Below are 12,381 nucleotides of genomic sequence, written 5' to 3' on the forward strand. Positions count from 1 at the left end.
CTTATGAATTGGATTTGTGTATTTTGAATAATGTTTTGAATTTACGAATTGGATTTGTGTAATTTTGAATTGTGTTTTGAATTCACGAATTGCATTTATATATTTTTGAACTGTGTTTTTTAATTTTCTATTTGGATTTGTGTATTTTTGAATCATGTTTGGAATTTACTAATTGAATTTGCATATTTTTTTAATCGTTTTTTTATAATTTACAAATTTGATTTTTGAATCGTGTAATTGAATTCACGAATTAGATTAGCATATTTATGAATCGTGTTTTGACCTTACAAATTGGATTAGCATATTTATGAATCATGTTCTGAAAATACAATTTTGATTTGTGTATTTTTTAATCGTTTTTTTAATTTACGAATTGGAGTTGTGTATTTTTGAAACATGTTTTGAACTTACAAATTGGATTTTCTAAATGTGAATTGTGTTGTGGATGTTTTTTTTTTTTAAATGCATCATTTTATTATTTAAATCAGGTACTTCTGTACTTTGGCTCAAGTAATATTGAAAGGAAGACTTTGTACTTCTACTGGAGTGAGATTTTATAAAAATTTTCAATATTTTAAATCAACTGCCTAAATTGTGTGTTGTTTTAGCACTATTTTCAGATGCTTTCGAAACGGTCATTGTTGTCGTGTTAATTTGGCTATTAGTTGGTGGTTTATTCCACTGTGACGACCCCTGATAAATCAGGGACTTATGCGAAGGAAAATGAATCAATGAATTACTTTGTTATTGTGAGGAAAAAGCACAGCACATACTGTATACTGTACATCCAAATGGCATTCTCAGCAGTGTGGATGTCCACTAAAACTTTTTAAAACTTGTTTTAAACCTGATCATCAACAAGTACAAAACTGGCTGATACAGATACATTGTCCATCACTTTGACCAATTTTATCCATTCTAAATAAATAAATACAGGCTATAAAAATCAAATATTACTAGATGAATTGATGAATAATACCTTTGCACAAAAAACACTACTATAAATGTATTTGGAAATTTAGTTGTGAATCTTTAATTAAACAGCCTTTTACGCAGTGATGGAGAGTAGTAGTGGTCTCCCGTGGCCTGAGAGAGCGGCTCAGAGTCCAGCAGTTCACTCAGATGACAGCTTATCTCCTCTACTGCAGGCGGCGGCCCATGCTCAGGCTCAGGGGTCTTTACATCCCACAACAGCTCCTCTGCAGCCTCCTCCTCTTCTCTCTGATTCACACAACCATTATATGTTTAGCACACAGTTTTGAAAGCACCATTATATGGGCAAAGAAGGCTTGGAGGAAAAAGTGTCTTTACTGTTTGATCCTTTGTTCAAATATTAGCTAAAAACTGTTTGTTTTAGGATGAGAGTGAAGCCTTTCCTCTTGATCCCTTACAATTTGTGGTGATGTAAGTGACTTTGAATTGGAGATCTGAAGACATTTGACCCACCCAACTACTTCAGTTCTCCAGCTGTGATGCTTAGTGATTTTTTTCGCTATCAAAACCATAAACCATAACAATAAAACTGCTTTTATTCTAGCCGAAATAAAATAATTAAGACTTTCTCCAGAAGAAAAAATATTACCAGAAATACTGTGACAATTTCCTTGCTCTGTTAAGCATCATTTGGGAAATATTTAAAAAAGAAAAAAAAAAAGAAATAATCAAAGGAGGTTATACATATATAATTTATATATATACACACACATACACACACACACACACACGCACACGCACGCGCACACACACACATACATACATACATATATATATATATATAAATAAATAAATAATCACAAAATTGTCAGAAACTTCTAGAAATTACAACCACAAAATCGACGCAAAATCGGCTTTCAGTACTGTTTTTGTAATAAATGAAAAGCAAATTACATTTCAATTCAATTCAATTCAATTTTGTGATCTGTTACACCAGATTTCATATCTAAAATATCTTAATTTGCGTCCCAAAGAAGAATGAAGGTCTCGGGTGATTGGAGCGACATGAAGGCAAGTAATTAATAACAGAATTTCCACTTCTGGGTGAATTAATCCTGAAACTGTCCTATGTTTACAATTGTGAAAGCACAAATTTTTGTTAATATTTTGAGCAAAAAATCAAAACAAATCGACATTTTTTCAGAGCATTTTTATCATATTTGCCAAAGGTGACATTGTTAGTCAAGGAAAACACTGTGGATGCATTTGTACTCTGCCATCCATTTTTTAGTCTAATGAGACTCTTCAGATCTTAATGACCAATTAATAGACATACATCAGTCAAATGTCTCTGCTGTCCTCACCTCCTGCTGCCCTTGCCTCTCTGCCAGACCAATGATGCCATTCTCATCCATCTGGCTTTGGAAGTCCTGGTCCGGTTCTTCATCCCAGCTGAAGTCTGACCCCTCTGAGGCTGAGGGAGAGGAAAGCTGTGGGGTAGGTGTCCAAACCAGAAGCCCTGTAGAGGTGCCACCTCTGCTCCGCTCCATTACCTGCCCTTTTATCTCTTTCTTTTATTCCACCTTGAGCTCCTCAATGATCCGCACCTCTGCGACATTGATATTGACGTCATCTTTCATGGCTGACCAGTTATGGCTGCTTAATGTTTACTCACAGAGAATCAACCTGTTGTGAAAACACACAGAAATAACACACTCAAACACACTCTAACACACATATTTTCTGCTATTTTGTTAAATATATAATTGTATAGGTATCCAAGCAAAAAATGCAGTATGTTTATAATAAGTATATATACAGTGAATCCGGAAAGTATTTATAGCCCTTCACCTTTTCCACATTTTTTTTATGTTACAGCCTTATTCCGAAATGGATTAAAGTAATGTATTTCCTCAAAATTCCCATAATGACAATGTGAAAAAATATTTTTTTGAAATTGTTGAAAAGATTTATTAAAAAACCCTGAAAAATCACATGTACATAAGTATTCACAGCCTTTGCTCAATACTTTGTTGATGTACCTTTGGCAGTAATTACAACCTCAAGGCTTTTTGAATATAATGCTACAAGCTTGGCACACCTGTCTTTGGGAATTTTTGCCCATTCCGCTTTGCAGTACCTCTCAAGCTCTATCAGGTTGGATGAAAAGCGACGATGTACAGCCATTTTCAGATCTCTCCAGAGATGTTCAATAGGATTTAGGTCTGAGCTCTGGCTGGGCCACTCAAGGACATTCACAGAGTTGTAGTGAAGCCCCTCCGTTGACATTTTGGCGTTGTGCTTTGGGTCATTGTCCTGCTGGAAGATGAACTTTGAAGTCTCTCCAGTCTGAGATCAAGAGCACTCTGAAGCAGGTTTTCATTCAGGATGTCTCTGTACATTGCTGTATTCATCTTTCCCTCTATCCTGATTAGTCTTCCAGTTCCTGCTGCTGAAAAACATCCCCACAGCATGATGCTGCCACCACCTTGCTTCACTGAATAGATGGTATTAGCCTGGTGATGAGCGGTGCCTGGTTTTCTCCAAACATAATGCCTGGCATTCACTCCAAAGAGTTCAATTCTAGTCTCATCAGATCAGAGAATAGTTTTTTATGGTCTGAGAGTCCTTCAAATGCCTTTTGGCAAATTCCAGGCGGGGAGTGGCTTCCGTCTGGCCACTCTACCATACAGGCTTGCAGAGATGGTTGTCCTTCTGTAAGGTTCTCCTCTCTCCACAGTAGAACGCTGGAGCTCAGACAGAGTGACCATCGGGTTATTGATCACCTCCCTGACTAAGGCCCTTCTCCCCAATCACTCAGCCTAGATGGCTGGCAAGCTCTAGGAAGAGTCCTGATGGTTCCAAACATCTTCCACTTACGGATGATGGAGGTCACTGTGCTCATTGGAACTTTCAGAGCAGCAGAAATTTTTCAGTAAGCTTCCCATCCTTGTGCCTTGAGACAATCCTATCTTAGAGGTCTACAGACAATTCCATGGTTTCCGCTATATTCATTCTTCCATGGTGGGGCGCCACGGCTACATTACAGCTTTTCATTCAAAACATTCAGTCGTGTTTTTTTAATAGCGGGTTAATACTGCTCTGTAGGTCTATTGGAGACATTCATAAATATTCCTAGCAAATCTAATTAATGTTGGAGACATGTTACATAAACGCACTAAATCACACTTCAGCACTGTTTATTTGAGAGCGCACAAGAAGATCTGCGCTTGAGCAGCGTATATTTGAGGGGGTGTGGAAGAAGTTTTGTGCACGAGCAGAGGAAATTGGGGCACAGGCAAAGAGATTCGCATGCTCGTAGGCTATTACATAAATGCAATCTCGACTTATAATACTACGCACATGACATTTGTCATTGAAAAAATGCCACAGGTAGTTTGTAGATCTATGTAAAAAAGGCCTGCCGCCACAGCTGGAAAAAATCCTAGAGGAAACACTGAATTCCTTTGTCTTCATGCTTGGTTTGTGCTTTGACTTGCACTGTCAACCCTGGGACCTTATATAGACAGGTGTATGCCTTTTCAAATCATGTCTTATCAACTGAATTTACCACAGGTGAACTCCAATTAATCTGCTGAAACACCTCAAGAATGATTAGTGGAAAGAGAATGTACCTGAGCTCAAAAAACATATTGGATGTCATTGGATATTGGATGACATTAGCCAAAAAGCCCAAAATCTCGGTTAGGTGCATGAAAAAAAGTAAATTTTTGCTGGCATCTTAATCTTGCCTTAAGAAAAACACCATGAAATCACAGATACATCAATTTCAACTGTTTACAGAAGCATTAAGAATTAATATATCCATTCAAGCAGTAAGCAGGTGAACCGTTCTTTGTAAACACATCCAAAAGCATCTTTGTAACCCTCTACAATAGTCTAATTAATGCTGTCATTCATGTACTGTAGCTCTATGCTAATTGAGCATGATAAAAGGCTACGCTAAGTCTGTAAACAGCTGCTCTCAAGTGGAACAGCAAAACATGTGAATAAATAACGCAGCTCTTCACCTGCTTCACCTTGAGACACAGCAACAGAGAGCGAAAACCTAAAACCAACAGATATATATACATAATAAACATATATATATATATATATATATATATATATATATATATATATATATATATATATATATATATATATATATATATATATATATATATATATTGAATTGTATATTTATGTATCTGCTAAAATGGCAAAACACTACTCCAAAGTTGCATGTGAATGCTTTTTTATTTATTTATTGATTGGGGCGATGGTCTCTACATAAAAACCCTTCATCTACTACAACCTCCAAAGGACCCTTGGTTGCCATGGTGACCACACAACAACAATCTCTGCCCTGCACTGCCAGTCACAAGCATCAAAGCATCATTCTAAGATCAGCCAATCCGCATTCAGAACACTGCTTCATGAAGTAAAAGAGTGTCTGCTGGTAAAGTACTTAATTACAATAGAACCCCCTTTCATGAGAAAAGCAGTGTCCCGTTATTAACTTATTCTAAAGTCAATTTAGAAGCCCTAATTGTGACACAACAAGTTACAAACTTTTTAATCAAATAAAGGGCAATAGGTTGAACAGTCATACTTGTTAAAATCTTACAAATTGGCGAAACAATTCTAAAAAGATTATTTTCCACACAAATTCTTGCTGTTTATTTCTAAACTACAAGAACAAACATCACATGTTCTTCTGTATCTACCAGACCTATTTGTGTAGACTAAGACGGCATAAAACTGGGAAAACATACAATATGCAATGTTGTTGAGTATTTCGATTAAAATATTTCTTACAATATAACATTTCTGTAGCAATTGCTATTTGATTAGCTATTTGTTAGTGCTGTCAATCAATAAATCACATTTAAAAAAAGTTTGTGTTTGTACTGTTTATATGTACTGCACTGTAAAGAAAATTCTCCCTGCCTTTTTTATTTGAATCAAATGAACTTTTCTAGTAATCTCAACTTAAATCAGTCAAACTGACTAAAAATATTATGTTAAACTTTGAATTGCTAATGTATTTAACTGAAATTTGATTAATGTAAGAAAAATAAGTTAAAGTAACATAAAATTATTTGTTGTCATTATGTAGTTGTCAGTGTATGTATAAACAGTACAAATACAAACATAAATAAAATATAAACGTTTATATAAAAGGGTGTGGTATCAGGAAAGATCCCCAAGCTGGAACTCGAACTCGGGACACCGAAGCACAATGACGCTAAATGTCAGCACATTGACCATGATATCAGTGTCGACATTTGAATTTAAATGAATGAATTCTTTCCAATTATATAGCAATTTAATTCATCTGATGAAATTGTATTAATATTGCGATATATGTATTGTGGATAATCAACATACAGTTGAAATCAGAATTATTAACCCCCCTGAATTATTAGCCCCGTTTATTTTTTTCCCAAATTTCTGTTTAACGGAGAGAACACATTTCTAAGCATAATAGTTTTAAGAACTTATTTCTAATTACTGATTTATTTGATCTTTGCCATGATGACAGTAAATAATATTTTACTGCATATTTTTCAAGACACTTCTATACAGCTTAAAGTGACATTTAAAGACTTAACTAGGTTAATTTGTTTAACTAGGCAGGTAAGGGCAAATAGGCAAGTTATTGTATAATGATGGTTTGTTCTGTAGACTATAGAACAGGCATGGGCAAACTCGATCCTGGAGGGCCGGTGTCCCAGCAGAGTTTTGCTCCAACACTAATCAAACACACCTGAACACCCTAATTAGTGTCTTCAAGATCACTAGAAAGCTACAAGCAGGTGTGTTTGATTAGGGTTGGTGCAAAACTATGCAGGGACACCGGCCCTCCAGGATTGAGTTAGCCCATCCCTGCTATAGAAAAAAAACATTTGCTTAAAGGGGTTAATAATTTTGACCTTAAAATGATTCACTCTGTAAAAACATATGCTGGATAAGTTCATTCCGCTGTGGCGACCCCAGATTAAAAAAGGGACTAAGCAGAAAAGAAAATGAATGAATGAGATAGGCATGTATAAGATTCTGACAATATGATAACCTGATAAAAATATCACGGTTTCATAGTATTGTGATTACTGCTCTAAAATATATTCTTTTTAAATGTCTGGTTAAGAAACAAAAACTTTTTTCCCCTTTGAACACAACATAATTTTTTTTTGAAAGATTTATAATATTTTGGAGCAAACACGCAGGCTAAATAATTAAAATGAATCATTCACTTCTGTTGTCTTCATTAGTTTCAAAAACACTGATTTCTTTACGATTTAAAACAGCATCTTCGAATATTTTTTTCTGCAGAAGATATTGTTGCCCTAAAAAACAAACAAAAAAATGTGAATAAAAAATCTTACACAAACCTTGACTTTTCTAAACCGCGGTATACCTTAAAAACGGTTATCGTCCCATGTCTGATAGCAGAAAAACAAAATATCGTAATGTCAGATTTTTCCAATATCGTGCAACCCTAACTCCCACCAATAGTATTTATTTTCAACTCTCTGCCCTCAAGCACTATAGTTTCACCTTTGGGCTGGTCTAGCCAATTCATAATAGCACCTAATGGATAGGCGTATATAAAGATAGTAAGGCCCCATCTGATTGGTTAAATTTGGATAAACAATCTATGAAATAAACATAAAATAAAATTCATTTATTGCACCCCTCAACAATAGAGGTATGGCAATAATAATGATTGTTCACTATATTGTGCAGCCCAGTTTTAAATGCAACTTCAGTTTGTGGCAAGTAAGAATTCCAGAGAGACACACAAACCACAGCAATCTGTCAGCACACAAACATACTCACCGAGGGAGTCTGCTAATCTCCAGAGTGCTCGGTGTTCTGCAGCGTACACTAATTAAACGCTCGTCTAGCTCCCCACCATCCATTCAGCGAGCTGTGGTGAGCTCAGCCAAGAGCAACACGTATCCTATATATATAGATTATTCACTGTTACTGTACTTAATAGTCTACATAACAGGGCCCGCACATACAGACTGAGCGAATAGGATTAATAAGGCACACAGTGAGCCCTAAAGCTCCTTATGGGCCAAGAAGATCCACAGAGTCTGAGGAAGAATATCTGTGTTCGCATAATCAACTCTAGTATCTGTGCAATGCAATGAATGTGCCATATAGACCTTAAGCTTTCCTTCTAAGATGATAAAGTGTGTTTGGGATTGTTTCGCCTAAATAGTGTACTGTTAGGAGACATTTTCAGCCCAACAAAACTTTTTATTTTAGCTACCTACCGCAAGAAATATATTTCAGAACAGTAAACAGATTTTAGTTCATATCCCAAGGGAAATAAACATTCGCAGGTTCATGGATGAGAAGCCCTTAATTATGAATAGAAAATAGTGATGAGACTTTTAGATATAGGCATTCTGCTTTCCTCTCTCTCTTACATTCATGTGATATTATAGCAAATAACATTTAAACATTTAAATATATGGCATATAATGGCGTATATGGCATATATTTCTTCGCATATAATGAATTAAAGTAAATTCATTAAACATAATATATTAAAATAATAATAATTAGAACAAATAATATTTTTATATAAAAACCATAAATGCTGCTTAAAACCGTTTTATTATAATCACATTATAGGTTTACTGTTGCTAATTAACTTCACATCATGTCAACAACCCATTTTTGGTTTTCATAAACCCACAGTTTTACTATTAGGGTTATTTTATGCTTCTTATTTCACATATCACAATTAAAATGCTATTAATAAAGCATATCTAAAAGCATGTTATAAAGGATTAATATTTCATAGCTCTGGCTGTAACTAACAAAATAAACATATCCAGCTTTGTTTTGTTTATTATATTATATGGGTAAGAGTCAAAATGCCCTATGTTGGTGTCTACATCAAATAAAACTGACTAAAAGGTTTTTAATATGGATAGAAACCTACTAAATGCGGATCACTTTCTTTAGCCTAATTTTGTTGGAAAACATGCTCTTTTGTAACAAATTTCATTCGGTATAATTTGTTTCTTTATTTTAATGTATTTTTGTTGGTCAATTATCTACAAAATAAACAAAAAGAATCAATACATTTTAGGTGAAGTGAGATGCGAATAATACTTTTTTGCCTTATGGGGAATTATGAATTACAGTCAAGTAGGCCTATTATAACAATAAAATACAGTATTTTGGACAATTTTCTTTATAATTTGAGTTATGAATTACAGTATTGCAATACTGCTTGGTATCATGATACTTCAGATTAATTAATGGTATTGTGACAACCAAACTTTGTGGTTTAAAAGGGGTGATTTAAAAATTACAATTAATAAAGATTTTTGGGCATTCACCATGCTGGAAGTTAAAAAATTGTTTATAATATATTTTATATTGTACATAATAGTTAATCAAATTGAAATTACACTGAAATTAGGGGAGCGCAGGGCACAAAGTAATGCAGGGTAAAAAGTAACCCAGAGTTTTAAAGTATTTACTCAGGGTTAACCATGGCATGCTTCCAAGGTTTTCACCACAGTTTCAGCAGACGTCTTCCTGCCAATTATTGAAAAACTTCAGCGAAATTTGGATGAGAAACACAGGAGAAACCATTTCTGCAGCATAAAAGTATTTTTTATTATACTCAATATATATATATATATATATATATATATATATATATATATATATATATATATATATATATATATATATTTTTTTTTTTTTTTTTTTTAAATATGTAAAAGTATGTTAGTAAAATCTTATATTGCTGTGATTAACATCTTCTAGGCTAAAAGATGAAACCATTTTGAAAGATGTAAAACAGTGACTGCTAGCCAGTTATGAGGGAAACATGACACAGCAGGGTTAGTTGTAACATGGTGTTACAAATAAGCCACACACTGTTGGACACCAATTAAACTAATATTATTTTAGAATTTTGAATGTAATGTTGAGAAAATTTTATATGAAAATATTTTTTTTATAGAAAATATTTTTAATTGCTAATAATGCAAATAAATGCATTGTATAATAATCTAAAAATATTGCAAATAAATCCAAATGTGTTTATCCAATAGACAGATAGATAAATAAATAAATAAATAAATAAAGAGTGTGCTTTGTAGAATAAAAAAAATAGCCAAGTACTGAGGAAAATAGCTAGTATTAAATGTAATCTGTATTTAAATTACTTGTGTAAAATCTGCCCTTTTAAGTATGTGTTACAACTAACCTTCTGTCTGTCACAACTTGCCCCACTGGTGGGGTAAATAGTAGCATTTTTACTCCTGGCACATTTGGCAATACTGCACAGAAACCATAGGTCTGGCGATCATAATTTCAGTGCTCATTTGCAGGAGAGGCTTGTGATTTGTTGGTAAAAAAATAAGGTTTGTCTAACCCCATTACTTTGTTCATTATTTGGCCAAAAGCAAAAAGTGTTACTTTGTGCCCTGCTCTCCCCTACATTGCATTGGTGTCTTCTGTAACGTGAAATCAGGTTGAACAAAATTATGAAAGCTATTACTTTATGCTTATAAAATGATTTAACAGGACACATTCTAATAAATGGGAAAACATAAATCTGTTGAAAGTTTTTTTTACATTGATGTACATATTACATAGGAAGCTCTTGTTTCTGTGTAGTTAACACAGAAACAACTTGTTCAACTTGATGACGAGCAGAAGGACGTTCAACCTGTTGATCAAGATGAACAGTCCTCTGTATAAGAGGCGAATATGCACGTCTTTCTGCACAAGCATTTCTTTGAAAAATGCAATATGTTATGAGATACTTTAACAAGCAAACGCCCCAACGACTGTTGTATTTTAAGATGTCTTACCTCTCAGCATCTATAAACTGCCTTCCGGTGCAACACAGGCGCCCTTCATGTGAACATATGAACTTCAGACGGTTGCCTTGAGAACAGCACACAAACTAACACCACCATAGTCTCTCAGTCACCAAGCGACGAGGCAAACACCAATTTCCATCACCTGATTTTTGACAAAATGCATGTAACTCAATGTTCCAGATCGCTTTTACCTTTGTTATTGTCCGGGTGTTCAGCTCGAGTGCGTTGTGCTGCTCGAGCTAGCCAAAATCTGTGTTATTCACTCCACGCTAAGAGTTTTATTTCACTTCATAGCAAAATATTGAAATACAAAAGCAAGTACGAGCATGTTTTATATCCTGGGGTAAAAAAACGTGAACTCTTTCAGCAGAAAAAGAGTTCTTAATAAAGCTAGAACAAAGATTTGGAGTATTGGGATTAATTAATTATACACAAGAGAAGAGTGAACGACGTCGGTTTGGGGGCGGGGCTTCGCAGTCAAATTCTACAAAATGCCGAAGTGAGCGCTTTGGTTGGCTCAACAAGGGAAAGAGGCGGGATATAAAAGTTCCAGATAATTTATAAAGCTCACAAAACAGCATTTTTTTCTTTCAATTTAACTTATAAAGAACAACATGCTTGATCATGCTTAATATTCACATATAGCTCTATTCTGGGAATCATTCTTATTTTTATAGTCTGAAATGAACGTGATATTACTATCAGACACACGGTGGAGCCATAGGTCGACTTTTTAATATCCGTTCAGGTGAGTTATCCACACATTTCATAACAGTATAGTGCTTTTATTCATCAATATATACTTAAAATATCATTAATATATTGTACTTTCGATGATTTTGAACACAATCACAGTGCAAAATAAAGCCTGCAATTAATTATTTCTTCATATCTATGTTATTCATTACAGGGGGAGTTGTCCCCCCTAATTAACGCTTGATCCCTCTGAAAGATTTCAAAACAACATGTATAGGGGGGTCAGCTCTTAAATACTGAGAAATAATTTGCTCTGCTTTGTATTTTAAATAATAATGTTAATAATTACAATTAAAATAAAAAAACATCTAATTAATGTAAATATAGGGGAGACTGGGGATGATTGTAACTCAATTTTTCTCTAGCACCTAAAACTACTGTTTTTTTAAGCTACACGACTGAAACCTTTAGGGAAAGTACCCACATTTGTCAACAATTTAAATTTCTTAAACTATCACAGACTTTGTGAGATGATGACAAATACAAGGTGGTCACTTGTAACAACCTACCCCACTACTGGGGTGAGTTGTAACAGGTAGACAAAATGCACAAAAACTAAAGGTACTACAAGTGATATGCCGAAACAACAGTTTTAATGTAAATAAATGACTGCAACAATACAATATATGGGCATATTGGAAGTGTATGCTTATGTGTATATTGTGTGTGTTTGTGTGTGCATGTCTGTACGTGCACATTCATATGCATGTGTGTGTGTGTTTGTATTAGCATGGTGCTTTGAAATTAGCTGGAGGTTGATACACCATTCTTTACTAGAGAAACTAGTTTGACCTGATATAACTCATACAACATCATC

At 34.4% G+C, this 12,381-nt stretch overlaps 1 protein-coding gene across 1 annotated transcript in view; it reads right to left on the reverse strand.

Moving 5' to 3' along the window:
• akna (AT-hook transcription factor) overlaps positions 1-11,144 on the reverse strand; it is a 50,542-nt gene extending 39,398 nt beyond the window's left edge. Inside the window, exons 1-3 of the mRNA XM_056445699.1 lie at positions 11,000-11,144; positions 2,298-2,619; positions 1,053-1,221 (exon numbers count right to left, since the gene is read on the reverse strand). Coding sequence (XP_056301674.1) covers positions 1,053-1,221; positions 2,298-2,483 — 355 coding nt within the window. The 5' untranslated portion in view covers positions 2,484-2,619; positions 11,000-11,144. The remainder of the gene's footprint in view (positions 1-1,052; positions 1,222-2,297; positions 2,620-10,999) is intronic.
• Positions 11,145-12,381: the final 1,237 nt, after the last annotated feature.

This window comes from Danio aesculapii, chromosome 21, assembly GCF_903798145.1.
Source record: "Danio aesculapii chromosome 21, fDanAes4.1, whole genome shotgun sequence".
Taxonomy (NCBI): domain Eukaryota; kingdom Metazoa; phylum Chordata; class Actinopteri; order Cypriniformes; family Danionidae; genus Danio; species Danio aesculapii.